This window comes from Leopardus geoffroyi, chromosome C1, assembly GCF_018350155.1.
Source record: "Leopardus geoffroyi isolate Oge1 chromosome C1, O.geoffroyi_Oge1_pat1.0, whole genome shotgun sequence".
Classification (NCBI taxonomy): Eukaryota; Metazoa; Chordata; class Mammalia; order Carnivora; family Felidae; genus Leopardus; species Leopardus geoffroyi.
This window is the reverse complement of record NC_059328.1, coordinates 41,574,283-41,595,768: the sequence shown is the minus strand read 5'-3', so window position 1 is coordinate 41,595,768 and position 21,486 is coordinate 41,574,283. Positions and strand designations below refer to the sequence as shown.

General features: G+C 36.2%; 1 protein-coding gene across 14 annotated transcripts in view; it reads right to left on the bottom strand.

Moving 5' to 3' along the window:
• The window catches only part of OSBPL9 (oxysterol binding protein like 9), a 195,014-nt gene that overhangs the window by 41,390 nt on the left and 132,138 nt on the right, over positions 1-21,486 (bottom strand). For 8 of the 14 annotated variants that reach the window (XM_045477351.1, XM_045477356.1, XM_045477354.1 and 5 more), the window contains 4 exons: positions 8,398-8,493; positions 7,367-7,414; positions 6,288-6,317; positions 4,940-4,990 (listed from right to left, as the gene is read on the bottom strand). In XM_045477351.1, coding sequence (XP_045333307.1) covers positions 4,940-4,990; positions 6,288-6,317; positions 7,367-7,414; positions 8,398-8,493 — 225 coding nt within the window. Of the gene's footprint in view, positions 1-4,939; positions 4,991-6,287; positions 6,318-7,366; positions 7,415-8,397; positions 8,494-13,927; positions 13,997-21,486 lie in introns of all 14 variants that reach the window. The other 6 variants (XM_045477349.1, XM_045477353.1, XM_045477350.1 and 3 more) reach the window with 1 other exon arrangement.

Sequence of the window (21,486 nt, the reverse complement as noted above, 5' to 3'; positions counted from 1 at the left end):
ACAAATCTAGAAACAGTAGATTAGTGGTTTCCAGGGATTGGAGGAGGAACAGGGGCGAGGGTAGCAAAGAAAAGAGGAACAGGGAGGGGGTGACTGCTTAATAGATACAGTTTCTTTTTGGAGTGATAAAAACGTACTATAATTTGAATATGGCGATGACTGCACAAGTTTGTAAATATACCAAAAACCAATGAAGTGTACACTTTAAAAAATTTTTTTAATGTTTATTCATTTTCTGAGAAAGAGACAAAGTGTGAGTGGGAGAGGGGCAGAGACAGAGGAAGAACAGAATCTGAAGCTCCAGGCTCCATGCTGTCAGCACAGAGCCCTACGTGGAGCTCAAACCTGTGAACTGTGAGATCATGACCCGGGCCGAAGTCAGACGCTTAACCAACTGAGCCACCCAGGTGCCCCTGAAGTGTATACTTTAAATGAGTAAACTTTATGGTATATAAATTAGTATCAATAAATCTGTTTTTAAAAAGTCTGATGAGAAATTAACAAATACTTATGAAAAACAAAAAGTCTATGAAGAAAAATATTCTGGGGAGAGAACTGGAGATCCCAAGACAACTTAAATATACAATCTACTTTGAAAGGATAATCTAGACCTGTACTGTCCAGTTTGGGAACTACTAGTCACACGAGGCTACTGGACACTTGGAATGTGGCTAATTCAAAGTGTAATATACACCCAAGATATTGAAGACTTAGCACCAAAAAAAAAGACAGAATATGAAGTATGTTGAAATGATAGTATTTAGGATATACTGGGTTAAATAAAATACGTTATTAAAATTAATTTCACTTGCTTATATGAATTATGGCATATGGTCTTATCACCTAATCTTGATAAGGAATTGGTCAAGTCCTCCAATGTAGAGGCCTCCCAGGTTATTTCTGCTTTACTCCACCTTCCCTGCCCCCCCTCCCGGCCACTTCCTCTGCAATTTCCCATGAGTGAAACACCAGCTGCCTCTATCTATGGTACAAAGGAAGAATGAAGTTTTCTGAACACTGCCCACCTGAAAATCCCACTAACCCAAGTGGTACCCAAATTTTGCTGCATATTAGAACTACCTGGGAGTTTAAAATCCCAAAAGCCCAGGTAACACCCCACAGCAGCTACAACACAATGTCTGGAAATGGGAGCCAGACACGAGAACTGTTAAAGATTCTCGAGTGATTCCAACAGGTAGCAATGTTTGGGAGTCAATACATTAATCATTTAGGGAGGAGGAAAACTTGTGGGAGAATTAAAATGAAAGAATCAGGGACGCCTGGGTGGCGCAGTCGGTTAAGCATCCGACTTCAGCCAGGTCACGATCTCGCGGTCCGTGAGTTCGAGCCCCGCGTCAGGCTCTGGGCTGATGGCTCAGAGCCTGGAGCCTGTTTCCGATTCTGTGTCTCCCTCTCTCTCTGCCCCTCCCCCGTTCATGCTCTGTCTCTCTCTGTCCCAAAAATAAATAAACGTTGAAAAAAAAAAATTTAAAATGAAAGAATCAAAACTGGAAGGAGTTTAAAATCCTACCTACAGCATTCTGCCTCTAACAAGCTAATACTAAATAAATTCCAAACAACAAAGGCATCAAATTAGCTATCCTCTTATATCCCTTTGGGGTCTCAGGTGGCACTCTCTAAAAGTAGCTGATTTCAAGATTTTATTAACCCACCAATGAAGAACAGTCCTCCAAAGTGACTGTAGCAATTCATATTCCCATCACTATTAGACAGAAGTCCTTCCAGCACAACAGAGAGGTGGCTAAAAAAAAAAAAAAAAAAAAAAAAAAAAAAATCATAGAGTGGATACACTAAACTATGCAACCATAAAAAATTATGTATTAGATGGGACGCCTGGGTGGCTCAGTCGGTTGGGCGTCTGACTTCAGCTCAGGTCATGATCTCACAGTCCATGAGTTGGAGCCCCCCAGCAGGCTCTGTGCTGACAGCTCAGAGCCTGGAGCCTGCTTCAGATTCTGTGTTTCCCCTCCCTCTGCCCCTCCCCTGCTCATGCTGTCTCAAAAACATTAAAAAAAATTTTTTTTAATTATGTATTAGAAACATTAATTCAAAATTCACAATTATTGGGCCCCTATTATGTGGCAGGCAACTGTTCTGGGCACTGAGTATACAGTGGTGTTTTGCAGTGAATATTTGTGTGCCCTGCCTTCTACCATATTCAGATGAAGCCCTAACCTCCAGTATGACTATTTGGAGATGGGGGCATTTGTTGAAGTAAATTATAGTTAAATAAGGTCCTAAAAGTGGGGTCTGGACCTAATTGAGTGTTTTTATTAGACACCAGAGAGCTCTCCTCACCATCTCTCTCCCTATATCCCTCTGTCCTTTCAACCTTCTCCTTCCCTCCCTCCCTCCTTTTTCTCTTTCTACTCCTTGTGCACACCATCAAGGAAAGACCACGTGAGGACATAGTGAGAAGGTGGTGGTCTACAAGCTAAAGAGTCATTACCAGAAACCAAATTGGCAGGAACCCTGATCTTGAACTTCTGTAGCCTCCAAAACTGTGAGAAAATAAATTCGTTGTTTAAGCCACCCAGTCTGTGATGGTTTGTTATGGCAGCTCAAGTAGACTAATACAAGGGTAAATAAGACAAAGTCCTTAAGGAGAGTACAGTCAGGTGTAAACAGACAGCAAACAATATATCAAGTGAATTTGGCTAGTGATGCAAGGCCATGAAGAAAAAGACCACCAATGGGAAGTTAGACATTATTTAGGTAGAGTGGTCAGGAAGGTCTCTTCAAAGAGATTTCATGTGGGCAGAAATCTGAATAAAGCAAGAGAGTGAGTCCTGGAAATATGGAGGAAGTGCCTTCCAGGCAGAGGGGAAAGTAAATACACATCCCTGAAGCAGAAAGCATCTGGCCTGAGAAAAAGAAAACAAGCCAATGTTGTTGGAATAACGTGATCAAGTGAGGGCAGATGAGGTGAGAGAGTAGTGACAGTTCAACTGATATAAGTTATTATAAGCAGTTTAGATTCCAAGGGAGATGCAAAACCATTTAGGGGGATTTAAGGAGGCAAGTGAAATGATCTGATTTACATTTAGATTTAAAGATACTCAGAATTCATATAGAATACATATGTAATTTAAGGGATGTTTTTGTACACTGAAAGCCTTTAATGAAGGCTTTTTCCTTATGGAAAAAACTATAAAAGCCAAACTCCATTTACTTAATCTACGTTACCCCTTCTGAAGGACCTTGAAATATAAGTCTATCAAGCTGGGCTAAAAAAAAAAAAAAAAAAAAAAACAGAGAGGTAGCAAGTACAGACTAAACAGTAGAAACTTCCAGTAGAAACTGAGCACCCGGCTGCCTCAGTCAGTGGCGAGTGCTGCTCTTGATCTTGGGTGAGTGCGAGTCCCACATTTGTAGAGACTACTTAAAAAATGAAAAATCTTTAAAAAAAATAGTAGAAACTTCCAAAAAGGAGTGTTAGTAATTTGAATTGTAACTCATTCCAAAGACAGAACACCGAAAATGTTCTTGATGGGAAGCTAAAAGGTGAGCTACTCAAAGAAGCTAGGCAGTCTTGTTTTACATCTATCTAAAAGTTTTGAATGACTTGTAGAGATTATCCAAACTGGCCTAAACACTATCAGCTCTTCTATTTCCTCAATCTTCTAGAGAAGGCAGTATGAATCTCTAAAACACCTACCTATTCACACTGAGCATGGTGTAGTTCACTGCTTATCTATATATTGTAGAGGCTTTTGGGTAACAGTAGGTGCCCACCTACCCATGTAATTTTACAGTCAAGAAAAACAGAAACCTTACCACCTCTTTTATACCCCAACACTATCCTCCCTTTATAATATATTCTCATCCACAAAAGCAGATGAAAAATTTAGACATATACACAAGAAATCAGGCATACTGATAAAAAAAAAAAAAAAAAAAATACACCAAAAACCTAGAAAGTGAACACAAGCCCTTAAATTCAGACACTTTAATACTGGATCTAGCCTCAGAAGAAAATGATATTGACCTCCTTTAACTTATATGGTGAATATCCTTACTATCTAAGCACAAATGGATTGTCCTATACAATTGTGTTATTAACAATACTATGTAAAAAGTGACCATTACTGGGCAAACAAATATATGCAACTGAGTAAGTAAAACAGGCCAGTAATTAAAAACTCATGCAAACATCATTTCCCAACTTGGCTGCTGAATTGCCTGCCCACCCTCTTCTAGCCACTGGCTAGAAATACAGAGGTACAGTCAGATAGAAACAATCAGGGGACATTTTTTAAAATTCTTATTTTCAAACCCTAAAATGCCTATTTCTCAAAATACCAGGCAATCAAATCTACATTTAAGTTGAATACACCAAAATTTTTCAGAAAAGCAGGCACAACGCCATGAAATTTTTACCTCACCACAATAATTCAAAATACATTTTATTGCATGAATAAGGAACAGCAATTAAAGTAGTGGTTCACTGATGTAGTTTAGTACTAGAAAAAAAAAACCAACTAAAAATATATATATTATATACATATAATACACACACACACATATATCTTTTATACTCTTCATTATGGATGAGAGAAAGAACTCTTGCTAAAATTTAATTCCTTTTTTCCTAAGAAAAACTTTTCTGTGAAAAGTTCTGCAAAGTATGCCCTTGTTCCAAAGCAGTATAATGGGTAAAGTGGAAGAAAGGAGTGAGTCATTCAAATGTGCTCCCCTCCTTCCCAGTCATCATATCAGAAATTACCTTATCAAAACCAGGCACATGCTGCTAAGGTAACACCCAAATACACAGTTGTTCAATAGTACTAGGAACCCCACAATTTACTGCAGAAAGGTAATATATTTCAGAACCAGGTCACCGGACTATTAAAGAGAAATGCTATTACAATTTTTAAATCTCATTAAATTAAAGGAATCAAAAGTAAAATTTACTTACTTTAGCAATCTGCAGCAACACAATGCAGTGTTTAATTGATTCTACCATGCTCTGTAAAAACAGGACACTGATTTTAGGATCTTGCACCAAATAAAACGGTCTTTTGATACAACTTTAGGTATAAAAATCAGTTCAAATGTACAAGATTTAAGTCTATACTATACAAGAAATACCCTCTTTGGATATCTGGTGGGTTCTACTCTATTGACAGTGTCAGATGAAGTTATCATTAGCAATTCTATAAATCATTAAAGAATGCCAAAAAGGGGCATCTGAGTGGCTCAGTCATTAAGTGTCCAACCTTGGCTCAGGTCATGATCTTGCGGTTCACAAGTTCAAGTCCTGTGTCACGCTCTCTGTTGACAGCTCAGAGCCTGGAGCCTGCTTCAGACTTTGTGTCTCCCTCTCTCTCTGCCCATCTCCCACTTATGCTCGTGCGTGCTCTCTCTCTCTCTCTCTCAAAAATAAACATTAAAAAATTTAAAAAGAATGCTAAAAATTGTTAATTTATACTGATAACATTCTAAACGGATTTTCAACACTTCAAACAGAAAGAAACAGGGGGCTGATTAACTTCCAAATTCTTAGATCAATGGCAGGTAACCCTAATGTAAATTCCTAAAATATCTATTGAAGACTTTTATGGAATTATGGAGAGTAAAGGATTCTAACCCTAATACTGGTGAACCTAGAATACTACTACTTTGTTTTCAAAAAGGCTTTTATCAAAATGTAGATCTTATGAGTAGCCTATTACATAATGTCAGAAGGCCAGTACATCAGAAAGCTTGAATCATAATATATTTTAATTATGAGAATATACGTTGTGCATGGATGACACCTTTTATCCAAGAATCTCAGACAGACAAGACCAGAAACAAATAAAATGGCACATGAAGTCCATTTCAATTAGAGGGATTATTTAGTCTTTTTAACTCCTTTAGAAAATAAAATTCTTTTTTTTTTAATGTTTATTTATTTTGAGAGAGAGCAAGCAGGAAGGGAGGGAGGGAGGGAGGGAGGAAGGGAGAGAGAGAGAGAGAGACAGAGAGAGACAGAGAGAGAGAATGAATATGAATCCAAAGCAGGTTCCACACTGTCAGCACGGAGCCCGATGTGGGGCTTCAGCTCATGAACCATGAGATCATGACCTGAGCTGAAATCAAGAGTCAGACACCTAACCAAGTCACCCAGGCTCCCTGAAAATAATAAAATTCTTAAACAGCCTTGTAAAAAATTCATAAAAATTAAAATCTCAATTGTTCTTAATAGTGGCAGCTTAAAATAGAAACAGCATTTTAAAGTACTTTCTAATGCAAAGCCAGAGTTTATCAAACACATAACTTACATTTGTTGTTTCTTTGAGAGTTTCAATTTTCTGTGAAAAATGAGATGTTTTAAACAGAAATAATCAGAAGCACAAAGAGATATCATTATTTTCTACTCATCATTTAAAGAATTTTACTAAAATGTACTCATAACTCTGAGTACAAACAAGTTGGAAAGGGAGTACTTTGGGTTATACTTTTTAAAACTTATTATCAAACATTAAATAAAACATTCAGATATTTTACGGATTATGGATTACAGGATTAAAAAGAAAATGATTACATCTGCAAATAAAATTCATGTGATTCAATTCAACATTTGTAAGAATACAAAACATTTTTATTCGTTTTATTAAAAAACGTCTCTTTTCTATAGACTGATTCACTATATGATTTTAAAACACGTGTTTCAGAACTACCTTAAACTTTGCCAAGCTGTTTACAAATGACATGGGACTAAATTCCAAAACTAAGAATGGAAAGGGAGCTAAACATGAGTTACAGATACTATTATCAAGTGTAAAAGAGCCAAATGCAAAGCTACAGTCAAAAGAAACACACACAAAAATAAACGATACTGCATTAGGAAATCTAATCAAGGAAGAAACAATGTTAACTGGAAGAAAGCAATATTCAAAATACAAAGTAATTGTCAGAAATTCACAGAGGGCAGTAGGGGAAATATAATTAAAGCAACACTTGTTTTGTTTCCTCAACTGTGGCTTCTTGTTTATTCTGCAAATTCTTGCCAGTTTACTATATGAAGTGACCACAAATCAATTTAATAAAATAAACTTTCTACCTTCAACATTTAAAAACCTCTAAACAAAGAACTTACTCCTAGGAAGGTGGTACTTAACAAAATGGGCATCATATTAAAAATTGTGTACATTACCCTTTCATTTAATTATGAAACCATAACAGAAATTCCCTAGAACCCCCTGCCCCCTCTGCCCCGCCCTGGTCTGTACAGCAGTACTACCATAAACAGTAAACAGTACTATTATAGTAGCCAAAACACTGAGGTCCTTCTGTTATTTCTCTAAAAGGCTCTTGGTTTTAAAATGGTTTAAGGCAAAATAATGATTATAGAACTTACCTTTCTCTGTTCATCATCTTTGCAGTTTTGAAGTTTGTCATCAAAAAGCTACAGGATTAAAAAGAAAACGATTATAGTATCAAGCCATTTTACTATATTGTATACATGTACTAAACATAAAACAGCAAACCTTAGTTCTTGAACACTTTTCTTACAGGGATGATCTACATGTATTTTTAAGGTAACGTACATTTTTCCAAAGGACTGTATCAAATCCAATTCTACTGAATTATTTTAAACGGTCAAGTTCAATTACTCTGGTAGAATTACAAGCAAAAGAAAACATTCTGAACTTAAAATATCAACTGAAACCTAAGCTTTTTCTGCTCTGTGATCCAAGTTTATTAACACTTCTTTTTCTTCCCAGGACTTTTGCTTTTAATTAATTTTAACGTTTATTTATTATTGAGAGACAGAAAGAGACTGAACATGAGCATGGAAGGGGCAGAGAGAGGGGGAGATACAGAATCTGAAGCAGGTTCCAGGCTCTGAGCTGTCAGCACAGAGACCGACACAGGGCTTGAACTCACAAACCACGAGATCATGACCTGAGCTGAAGTTGGACATTTTACCAACTGAACCACCCAGAAGCCCCTGCTTGTAATTAATTTTAAAGTAGGAATTGAAAAAGACAATTTCAGTAATAATAAATGAAGTAGAGAAATCATCTCTCTCAACCCCCAACCCCCAAAATGGAAAAACCAAGGCCTTTGAAATTGAACGACTTTAAAATTTACCAGTTTCAAAGAACTTTAAAACAGAATATGAATCTAATCTTATCATGCTTTCTTCTAATTATGTCTAGATATTTATTTTTTAATGGCCAAAAAACTGCATTATACAATTTATCAATATAAATCAGAGATAAAGATCTATGAATAAGTCACCCAGATCTTTTAATAAGTCAGCTTTAAAAACTGCTGAGGAACCATCTAGGGGTTCAAATTAACATCAAATAACTTTACATTCAGAATGAAGCTCAGTAACATTTACTACTTTATACCAATCCAGTATATAAACTAATGCCATACCTTTAATTGTTCTATCAAGATTTGTAGGTAAGCATCGGCCTCTGTAAGTTTCTTATCAAAGTCTTGGACACTAGGAACAAATCCTGAATCCAAACCCTAGAGAAAAAGAACATTTGTAATAAATCTAACCCATGCAATGTTTAATAGTACAGAAGATAGATACTTCATCCTTCATACATGACATTTCAATTTTTGAAGTAAAAATAGTACTTTTACATAAATAATAGGCATATTTAAACTATCTAAATTCTCCAAGAATAGTGGTACATCAATCTCCCTCATGAACTTCTAGCCCTGTTCCCTTATCAAACATGTGCTGCTGCTTAAATTAGGATTCACCCTGTTCTTCAGAATCATTTTCTTCTCTCCCAAAATGGCTCCCAGTGATATCCAGAGCAACAGTAATTTAGATAAATAACCTCGATCACCACACCTTGATTACCTCCTACTTTACCCCCACTTTGATTCCTCCAGTCCCTTATCTTAACTTCATATTCTATTTAGTTCTCTCATTCCCTAACCCACCCCATTAGCACTGATGCATTCTCCTCCTTCCTTATTAAAAAAGAAAAATGAACCTCAAAATTCTCACCTCTTCTAAGAATAGGGCCCTCTCTAAGTGAAAATGACAATACTTCTGTCTTAATCAAGTTCCCTACTCACTTTCACCCTTGGCATGAACACTACACTCTGGACACGGTGTAAATGTTTATTTATTTAAAGGGCCCACTCATTTCTCAGTTTAAGGGTCCAGCATTTGCATGTCCCACTTTTTGTACACTAAAAATTTTAAACTTCAAGAGCATGGGATTCCTATGTTTTAACTTTACTCAAAAGTAATCATCTCTGACTGAAAAACACATCAATCCTAGGTGTAAAGACAAAAAGTGGGGTGCCTGGCTGGCTCAGTCAGTGGAGCGTGCAACTCTCGATCTCTGGGTTTTGAGTTTGAGCCCCATGTTGGATACAGAGATTACTTAAAAATAAAATCTTTAATAAAAGACAAAGTTGGAGACTGAACAAGACTACCAGCCTGCCATACTTGCATGCCCAAATGTCATGCAGTTAAAAAGGGTCACAAAGCACTAATGTCACAATCCCAACCCAACCACAGAATTCAGCACTGAATGGGTAAAATATACCAGTTAAACATACCATACTTGATTTTCACTTACTGGCCAAAACATGCTGATCATTTTCACATTCCCAACTTAGTAAATTGAGGCCAGGGTTCATTGTGTATTATACCAACACCTCATCTCTGCACAATACTTTATTATTACTAAAGCACTTTTACAACCATTATCTCAAACACCAGACTGAGACTGTATAGTATGGAAAACAACAATGGGTTGGCAAGCCTGGTTTCTAATTGCAGCTCAGCCACTAACAGGTCTCTCTAAGCTGTTTTCTTAACTGCCAAATATAGGCATCCTCCTCATACTATTATTGATACCACAGCTAGTACTTAAGACAATTACTAATACAATCAATTACTACTATTAGCATTTATTGTTGCTCTTGCTTCAAATTCTGAATCAGAACAGTAAAAAAAACGAAAACAAAAACTTAAGTCATATTAGACCATGGGAAAATCAACTTAGCCTGTAACCCATTTTCTTTTTCAAATTCAAAGGCAATACAACTGCCTGTTTTTTTTAAATATATACATGTAAAGAAACTGCTTGAATGAGTATTAAAATATCCCTTCCCAATGAAATGTCATGCATAACAACAAAATTTAAGAAAAATCATAATAAACATTGTGTATAATAAAACTGTGGTTTAAACATTTTCATTTTAAAAGATAATCCAAAAAACTTCCTATTAAAAACATTTACTATATAGAGCATGATAATAAAAAAGGTGGAAAAGGAAGGATGGATCCATTACATTTCAGAGATACTACAGTACTGCATTATGAAAGAAGGAAGTAATTTCTTTGTATGTTAATGTACCACAGAAAAATTAGAACTGCTTGGCTTAGTTTTTGTTTCACACAGCAATAGAACATAACCGCCATTAATGTAACTATAAGATCCAGTTAAAAATCAGTAAAATACATTATGCTTGCTAAATATTGGAAAGGTTAATGGCGTAGTCATAAATAAAAGGTAAAGCATCTAAATAATTAGAAAACGTAACTTTTAAGAATTTTCCCTCTTTTGAATCCAAAATGTAATTATTATTTTGAACAAATCTGATTAAAAATCCTCCCGTAAAAAGAAATAAACTGGATTTAAATTACTGAGATCTAAAACCCACCTAAATTAATTCTTAAAAAACAATCCTTTGATGTTGCTATAATCACAGAACCTCAACCTGGCTCTCTTCTTAGACCTGCCTCTAGATAGTCCTCCACAACATTCCTTTAACCTCAGAATAAACTCCACACGTCATAACATCCAAGTCAAAGATCTACTCACCAATCTATTTTTATGTAATGTATAATAGGAGGTTTATAACAAGAGTTATTAGCGTAAAAGCCCAGCACTAGCCTAAACTTCCTTGCACAGTAATCCATACATCTCTAATGTACTTAAACAGAAAATGTATAGTTGCCCAATCTGCAATCAATAAAACAACATGCACACATTTATCAACATGGAAAACTGATAGTAATTAAACTGCTTCCTCACACTAGAAGAAAATACCAAGTTGTTACTATTTATTGTGACTTACAGTAAGTACACAGAAACAAAGCCATCTCTAAAACCTCCCACCTGAAGTTACTTTTACAATGTCTTTGAAAGTCTTCTAGGGGCGCCTGGGTGGCTCAGTCGGTTGAGCGTCCGACTTCGGCTCAGGTCATGATCTCACAGTTCGTGGGTTTGAGCCCTGCATCAGGCTCTGTGCTGACTGCTTGCTCAGAGCCTGGAGCCTGCTTCAGATTCTGTGTCTCCCACTCTCTCTGCCCCTCCCCCATTCACACTTTGTCTCACTCTGTTGCTCAAAAATAAATGTAAATAAATAAATAAATAAATAAATAAATAAATAAATAAAGTCTTCTAGTCTTTAAATATCTCAACAGACAAGGAACTCGTTACCTACTAACATATACTATTTCATAAAAATTCCCTTTAAGTCATAACTATTCCTCTTTCTATTCAACATTTACAATAAGACCCTACACTTATTCCTTTTTAATGGAATTTTGTTTTAAAACAAATTATCAGAATATATAGCCCTTTACACCATGTTGAGAATGGTCTTTCTTCAAAAGAACTAAGAACAAACAGAGCAGATCCTTTAAGACAGCGTGTGACTTCATATTTCTTACAGGGGCATCTTATAGTAACTCTTGAGAACAAGCTGGCTGGGTCAAGCAGATGTACCACTCATTCAATACTATACCCTCAGGGATAGTTCAGCCTTGAATAAATGTGTGTGGCACTGACTGCAGCATCTGGCAGCTACTGATGCCTTGACAAGGGTCTACTCCACTCCCTCTCCTCCCTAAGATTCCTCTTGCCTTTCTGTTGTCTTCATCCTCCCCTTTGTCTACCCCCTCACTCCCTTCTTCAGGTCTTTCTTTTCTTCCCTTTTGTCCTTTAGCAGTGACCAAAGTGGTTTTGTTGCACTTTTGGCAGTCAGGACCAAAGAGGTTGCTGCTCCCTAATTTAATATATTGATGAGCCATAGTTCTCATTTGATGACTTCTGTGTGAATTCATTTAAAGTTTCAATTTTTTTTTTAACATTTATTCATTTTTGAGAGATGGAGAGAGACAAAACGTTAGTGGGGGAGGGGCAGAGAAAGAGGGAAACCGAATCTGAAACAGGCTGCAGGCTCTAAGCTGTCAGCACAGAGCTCGATGCAAGGTTCGAACTCAGGAACTGTGAGGTCATGACTGAGCCGAAGTCAGACAGCCAACCGACTGAGCCACCCAGGTGAACCTAAAGTTTAAATTAAACACAACTATTACAGAGAAGTAAAGGGAAATGATCTGTGATGTAAAAGAAATTAAATTGGAACAAAAGAAACGAAACCTGTAAGTTACATACATCCATAAAATTAGAAATCAACGTAAAAGGGGAAAAAAAAGCCCCTTTATGTGGCAAATATACTAAAAACAAAAGTCTCTAGTTTTCAAGAATACTTTGCTAATAGGGGCATCTGGGTGGCTCAGTTGGTTAAGTGCCCAACTCTTCGTTTTGGCACAGGGCATGATCTCACAGTTTGGGGTTTCGAGCACTGCATCAGGCTCTGCGCTGGCAGTGTGGAGTCTGGTTGGGATTCTTTCTCTCTCCCTCTCTGCCCTTTCCCTATTCTCTTTCTCAAAATGAATGAATAAACATTTTAAAAACAAAAATCACAACAACAAAAAAGAATCCTTTGCTAATAAAGGAAGCTATAAAATCAAGACTTTATAGCTGTATAAAGAAGAGTAACACATGATTCGACACCAGCCAAGATCTATATATTCAGTTTAAAATATATAAAGAAAGAGACACTTAGCCCAATTTCAAAAATAATATCTAGACTGCCAGAAGAACATCAGACTGCCTCAGAGCTGTATGTAAGTACTTCCTACTATCTTCTTAATACTTATATTGAATAGCATCACTTCTCTTCTCAGAAAGCACTTCAAAGCTAACAAATGTCAGCAAAATTAAATGAATTCCTATTAATGACTTCAGTTGGGGCCATTAAACACTATTTATACACACACATAACCAAATGCTTCACCTCCATTAAAAAAAAAAGTATTGCAAGGACGTCCTTAAAACTGAAGTACATATGAACGGTAACTGCTTTGTAGAGGTACTCTTTTAGTAAAATAGTACAGGAGGCAATTTTTGAGGCAGGCAGTTAACAGCTTTTAAAGTAATTCCTGGTGACAGAGGAAGAGTAATGAACAGTGGAGGTAAAGGTGGTAAAAGGTGGTTAAAGGTCTTGTTGAGGTCAGAATCAGGAAATAAGAAAGTCATGAGTAATCTGAGGAACAGAGGAGATTAACACAGAACAGGAAGGGCTATGGCTGAATAAATAACACTGTGAAATTAACAAATGAGTAATTATTTTCATATCAAATCTTATTTTACAGCAAAAACATAAAGGACTAAGTACTCTATACTCTGCTTTCTCTTATGTAGGAATAGTATATAATAAAAATATGTTGCAAAAAGAGAAAAGGAAAATATATTAGAGAAATCAGACCATGTAAATCTCACAGAAAACTTCAGAATAACAAGAAAACAGAATAAGTTATCAACAGTAGAACTGTAAAGGGGAGTAGCAGCTTAAAAATTTAACAAAGGAAAAACACCAAAGAAAACAAGCCTAATGAAAAAAAAAAAAAAAAAAAACACAACATGAATCCAGACAAAAGTAGATGATTTTTTAAAAATTAGCAAAATACACACCCGATAATTAAAATAATGAAAACTTTGCAGAAATGTCGTTTTGATAAAATATGAGTATTTGGAAAGTTTAAGTTCACAATTAGCAATTTGAGATGACATGCATCACAGATAGGCTTTCATCCAATGAAAGAAGTATAGAGCATACTTACAATTCAATCACTTACAATTATTTTTGAAAATTCAAGAACTGGAGAGATACCAGAAGACTGGAAAAAAGCAAGTGTGGTACTGATCTTCCATAAAAGTAAGGAAAAGAGAGAATAGAAAGTTACTTTACCATGCTGTGAGTCTGACATCAATAATTAAGTAAAGGAATAATAAGAGAAAAACCTGTAACTGAATATTCAGAGGAAAAGTAGGTACGTGAGCAGCAAGTGGCAAATTTAAAAAAAAAAAAAAGAAGAATATTTTATGCCAAACTTAATGGCTTTTCTGTTCCTTAGAAATTTATTAGCAAATTAAGTTTTTTGAGAAATGACACCATTTTGTCTCCTTATCAAATGACTTAAAAGTTGGCTTAATGATGAAAATAGTATACTAAAGAAACCAGAAATATTAATCAGATTATGATTTTATGTCAAGTATACTACTCTGTGATTTTCTTGGATTGCTGAAAACCTGAAAACATTTATAATCCCTATTGTCTCTGTGGTTTATTCACCTCACCTAAAGGAATTTCTGAGGGAAGAATTTCTATTTTTAATCCTAAAGACTACTCCACTATCAATTCATTTGGAGTGAAGATTATCAATTCAAAACTGTCAACAAAACTGAGCCTATTACTAAATACTTTCCTCCATTGTAACTTCACGCTATTTTCCATTTAAGTCAATGTTCTGATAACCTAAGGCTCCAGAGCAAGTTCTCTTTTATCAACATGGTAGCTATAGTTAACTTACCAGCACTGCTAGGTACCCCAAGAATATCCTATAAGGTTTTTTTCTGTAGTTCTAACACCATGGATTCACCATGGATGTACTATATTAAAATCTTTTCACAGTATTAGGTCCTCTGGTAGATACTTTATAAGTTTTCTCATTTGATTATCACAAGACAGTAAGGTAGACAGACATTAACCCTATTTTTATAAGCATTTACCCAAGTCATGAGGCAGGAGTTTTCTTTAATTGGGATTTCAACCCAGTCCTTTGACTTTAACCCGTTAAACTTTTCTCTTAAATCACAATAATGTCTGAAAAGAATTCATGGCATAAGAGCACTAAAATGTAATAGAAAAACTGCCTGAAGGAGCTTGAGGTAGCTAAAATGGGCACAAGCTTTAAGGTCAGACTGATCTAGTTTTAAATCCTGAACCTGCAACTTCCTAACCAATTACCTGTATGATCTGGCCAAGCTACTTTCCCCACTGCCATTTTCTCATCTAGAGATGGGCATAATAACAAACCATTCAAAGTTGTTGGATAAATGAAATGAAAGAATATCTGTAAAGTAACACAGCAGTAAGTTTTCTACTTCCTCTTCATAATCTGGAATCATAAATAACCAGGATTCATTATCTCCAGGGCCTAACTAGTGCCTAACATAAAGAGGGCACTCAATGGATATTTGATAAAAACAAAACTGATTAATAACCAGATAATACCATAAAACATATGCAATTTTAATAGAGACCCATAATCAAAAAAGGATATAAGCCTAAGTGAAATTGTATTTAATGTTCCTTTATAAAAGGAAAACAGTAAGTTGATAAATTCTGAAGATAATAGTAATAAAGATATGAGCAATACACAAAACAAGTCATAAAATACAGTTATAGAAAATAGATCAGAAAAAAAATTCCATATGAGATTTTCAGGAAAGTATTGGGTATTAAGCCTGAATCATAAAAGGTAAATTGTACTGAATTATTATTGTGGTCACAAAGAGTCAAACAACATAGAGAAAGCCTTTTTCACCATAAAATAAGCTGATTTTTGAAAGTACATCAGCTCTTTAAAAAAGGAATCACTTTTAAGTTTAAAAAAATGGCTTATGCATAGTATTAAGTTTCTGTTTAAAAAATATATATACCACAAAGCAAACGTGAATTGCTCATACAGTTGGGAAAGAGAACTCCTTTGTCAAACAGGAATTATGTACAGACATCGGTGTCAAAATTCATGAACTTGAATCATAACTCTTAGCACAACTGCTTATTCTTCATGATCTCTTCATCTAATGCTGACCCTATATGTAACCTAAGAACTTACAGAAGGAAACACTAATATTGACTGCATAAAATGACTTGGTTACAACTGCACAAAAGAGGTTTGGGATTTGTACCATTTTCCTCTGTTTTTAAATCATTGATAGCTTGTTTTTCCAAGAGTTCTCTCAATTTATTCAATAAAGTCATATAAAAAGTCCTGTCAAAACTAAATACAACAAATAAAAACCTGAAGTTTATGAATAGGATGACCACATATCCTAGTTCGTCTGGGGTAATCAATGTTTATGCCTGTTGTCTCAGAAAAAAATTACTAGCAGCCTCCTTCAATCTCAAAAGTGTTCCAGTCTGGACAATAAATTGTATGGGCTCCTTTTCTATAAAGAATGTAGCTAGCATCCTGGAAAGTGTGTGAGATTGCCTCTGAGTTGTCAGAATGCAGCAAATTACTTAAAACATTGTTTTAAATGAAAAACGAGGTTAAAGGCTCTCAATGTAGAAAGCCAATTACAGAAGTAAGGCTTTAACATAACTCAAGATAATTAATATTAACTGGGTGCTTACCTTATGCTAGCTAAATGGAGACGTAAATAATATAAAAGCTACATTTTTTAAAAGTTATCTTATTTATACACATATTCCCCTCTGAAATAAAATGCAAGTAACAAAACACATGAAATACATCATGTATTATTACTGGGGATGGGGATTAAGGAAAGGGGGTATTTGAGACAGGGACTGGTATAGTTTTTAGTTTATACATTCACTTGTCTCTGATTTTTAAAAATAAGTATATATTTATTTTAATTCAAAAACATGTAAAAATATTTGGAAACTGCAGGTTTATAAATATTTTTCAAAAGTTTTATTACTGTTTTAGCTTGCAAAATTATTCTCTTACAATTATCTATAAATGCGTAAAATGTCTTGAGAGTAAATTTGACAATACAGCTGCTCAGGTACACCTTTCCAAGCAAAATGTAGCATAACAGATTTATAACATCATTTACAGATCAAAAGCACAAACTAGCAAAAAAAAAAAAGGGGGGGGGGCACTAAAAAATTAGCAATCAACAACACTATGTTGAAATAAATGCCAAGAAGAAAAATAGCCAGTGAAACAAAGCAGAATACCTATTTTTTTCTATATCCTTCCTGCCAATAACATAGTAACTCAACATTCAAGAAAGCAAACTCATGAAAGACAAAAACACCCACTACATCACTCCCTCTAACAAAGCCCTGTTTGACCATGTGATGGTGGCAATCAGCCAAAGCTTTTCTTTTCACACACTAGCTGTCAGGCTATTGGCCATCTCTTTCTTACAAGTCACAGGTTAACGCATTCCAAGATTTATATAAGCTCTGAGTGACTAACTAGTATGGGATGGAAAAAATACATTCTTCCTTTCCCCAACCTCAGACTACTACCTAGCATGCGGTTTAACAGCATTCTGGAAAGCAAAAAAGTCTCACTATTGTTAAGGGCCCACAGAAATGAAAGTTTTAGGTAAATACTGGATATTTGCTCTAAGCATAACTAACAGAAACTCATATTCAAACACATGAATCCTTCACCTGGGTATTTTAGTAGGTCAATTTTTGAAATAACTGCAGAATTCTCACAGCATAATAGTTGCTGAAATTTTGATTATGAAATGTTTTCAAAAACAAAACTTGATATATTCCTCTAACAAACCCGGATCTCTCTGTATGGCAAAACATAACACACTGAAAATGAAACAATATCTAACAGGAGCTAAATGATGAACTAGTCAGACCAACAGACAAGTACTAAAAGGCTTAAATCTCACATAAACCAACCAAACAAAAATAGAAGAACAACACTGAAAAAGAATAAATACTGTAATTGGTTTGGCATATATCCCTTAAAAATCATATATGCCAAAGCAGTTTTTGTATATCTCATTTTAGCTGCCAGTGAACATTAAACAGAACAGGTTCAGTTTTTGCTAAAGCTGTTAAAAGTGTCATAGAAAATTACCCTAATTTAGTTTAATTGTGGTCACAAATCTATCAAGATGGTCTAAAACATAACTAGAACATATCAGGACAGGACTCAGTGTTGTTCTCAACTGTATCCAAGGCCAGTGCTTGGTTTGTAGAGGTGCTCAATAAAATTTTTGCAAATGAAGGAATTCTGAAATGTCCCTACCTGTTAGCATTTAAACATAAAAAGTAATCAAAGAAATTATAAATCAGTGTATCATGAAAAAAGCATAAATAACTTGTTTACTCTAAAGGATTTATTATTTTACAAGAATGGAAGCTGGTTTTTTATGGCTAGGTAAAACTTCTTAAATAAAAAAAAGAAGTAACAGATAAGACACTGTATTATACAGGCAGTACAAAAAACAAGACCAGGCAGGGGCACCTGGGTGGCTCAGCTGACTGAGCGTCCAATTCTTGGTGTCGGCTCAGGTCATGATCTCATGGTTTGGTCCGTGTGATCAAACCCCGTGTCGGGCTCTCCAATGGCAGTGCAGAGCTGCTTGGGATTCTCTACCTCTCTCTCTGCCCCACCCCAATTCATGAACCCACATGCTCTCTCAAAATAAGTAAACTAAAAACAAAAACAAACAAACAAAAAACAAGACCAGGCAATGACAACTGACTTACCCCTCTAAAACCTCATTCTTCTCATGCCAAATCTTCTCACGAGCAGTTTTACACATGCAGGTATCCCCTGATCTTTCAAAAGTCCACCTTACCACTTTGCTTTCACAAAAGACCTTCATCAGTACTTATTTTCACTAACCAAAAGATATCTGAAGAGGGTATCTGCTTTTATTAAAAAAGGCACAAAGCAAAAACAGCATTCAACATTTGTTTTGCAGCAAGCTGTTAGAGGCAGCAAATACCACAATCAAGAATGGCACCACCAAGCTCCTTCTCTGGGAACTACACTCAGCATCTCAGCCATTATGCTGCCACAGCTTGAACTGTATCTGTGAGCATTTGTGCTTTATCTAAATTTCTTGAGCATCCATTAGCAAGACGACCTAAAGTGTCAGAAAAGTCTGAGAGGTTATTTTTAGGGTCTAAGATCCTTCAGAAATCTTTCCACTTAAATTTATGGTAATTGCTTCTTCACTTTACACCATTTTGACTTAGGAAAGATTTCATAAGAACACTCTAATTTCAAAAAGCTGAGGAAACTTATACCGTTCTCGGGTTGGAATTCAGTGTTACAATAATGATTTATTCATTGGGTATCTTTTTTGACTTTGGCACTGTGCTAGATGCCAAGATGAATCAGATGTAGACCGTGCCCTAAGAGTTTCAAATCTGTAAGAGAAGATAAACATCTGTCTACAAATAATTGATTCAAACGTGGTAAAATAAGTGTTATGACAAAAGTGCTAAGAGATCAGAGGGGAAAGTTGAGAGGATAAGAAAGGTTTCACAGAGGTAGCACTGTGAAGTACAAGATTTGGACTGACATGTGAGGGGGAAAGTATTATAGCAGTGGCCAGAGGCAGGAAACATCATAATGAAATGGAGTATTTGAACTTCTCTTCAATGATGGGGCTATAGAAATGAGAGCAGGGTTAAGTAAACTAACAAGGGATGCTGGACCCAGGAATGAGGAACAGCAGGAAGCCTTCACCACCTCAAGCCTAAAGGAACAAGGAAGGAAACATTACCTAGGACGAACTGGAGGAGGAGCTAATCAAAGGACACTCTAACATAGTGCATAGCCACTGCCAGAAATGCATCAAAACAGAGTAGCAAGAGGAATAAAGACCGCAAGAGCTCTCTCTTTTCCTCCTTCCATCATCTGTCACTACCTCCCATTCCCACTGGCTAACCCCAACCAGAATCCAAAGGAAAAAGAGCCTCAGGTGACACAGGCTGTAAAGGTCAGCCTTCCTGAGCAAAGAGCAGAGAAGGGCAAAGAATCAATCTGCAGGAAAATGGAAAATAACCAGAAAAGGCATCCTTAGACTCAGGGGCTAATATAAGCATAGAGAGGCTATAAAGAGAAGGAGGCCAAATGAGGGACAATATGCTCTGGAAGGAGAACATGTTTTTCAGATTCAGATGCTGAATCTGAAAAGAAATCAAAATTAGTGGCTTAACTGGAAAAATTACTAGGGTTTGGGGAGGTAGGAGAGCAAAGGATGGAGAACAGCAGCAGGTTAGCACTCTGGTTCTCTCTATAGTCAAAAGAGCAAGAATCATAGGACTCTAGGCCTAGTTAATCTAGTCTCTGTGACCTTGGGCTAGTCCTTTGGCTTCTCTGAAACTGTTTTTTCCACTATAAAAATAGGTAGAGGTTGTGTTAAAACATTAAGATCCCTTCCAACTCTAGGAGCCTGTAAAGCCAGTATCTCCAGGTAAATAAGCACGTTCATCAAGTGAGTAAATAACCTTTCTGCTGGGGCGCCTGGGTGGCGCAGTCGGTTAAGCGGCCGACTTCAGCCAGGTCACGATCTCGTGGTCCGTGAGTTCGAGCCCCGCGTCGGGCTCTGGGCTGATGCCTCAGAGCCTGGAGCCTGTTTCCGATTCTGTGTCTCCCTCTCTCTCTGCCCCTCCCCCGTTCATGCTCTGTCTCTCTCTGTCCCAAAAATAAATAAACGTTGAAAAAAAAAATTAAAAAAAAAAAAATAACCTTTCTGCACTGGAAAAACCTGGAGTCCACTTATTTACTTTTATAAAAAATTAATTTCGTTTAAATAAAGACAATAAGAACTTGTAGGTTCCAACTGCAGCCAAGTCCTGCACAATACAACAAAGAATGTTAAAATACAAGCAGACTATCATTTAGTATAACCTTGAAACTGAGTGAGAAAGACCAATGTAACCAGATTTTAAAACATGCTTTGGAATGCAGAGAATGCAAAGAAACAATGGAGTAAGCAGAATAACTTGACGAAAGTGGCACATTTTGGAAAAAACAAAATGAGGTGATAAAGTATAGCGAAGAAGCAAAGTTCTTAAAGGTGTCTTCAGAAAAAAATGAACTCCAATGTAAAGTCTTTGTCTCTCTCTCTCTCTCTCTCTCACACACACCTGGGAACAATTTCTTCACGACACAGATATTCAATGAATATGCTATGTGCCAGGTACTATCATGGTCTCCAAAGGACATCTTTAAGGACAATACAGAAAACAGCAAATATAATCAATCATTACCTAATCTTCTGGAATGAGCTCAAATTTCACCCCTTCCAAGCAACATACTCTGACCTCCTACGATACTAACTACCATAGAACTAATTAGTGCTGGTACTGTAATCAGTATTCTTCAAAATACATCAGAGATCATACAGACTGGGGGGCAGAGGGAGTTTGCCTAGGAATCTGCTCACCATTTATAACACTGTTTCTAAATATTCTCTCCATCCTGTCTCTCAGAAGTGGCAGCAACTAGGGAGCTTGGTGACTTAGGAAATATTTCTACCTCACAGGGGATAAAGCTAAGTTTGAGTTTGCACACTTAGGACATCGTTAAGTCATATATTTTGACCATTTAACAGGCATTCATTGAGCACCTACTATGTGCCAAGCACTGGACTACAGACAAAGGCC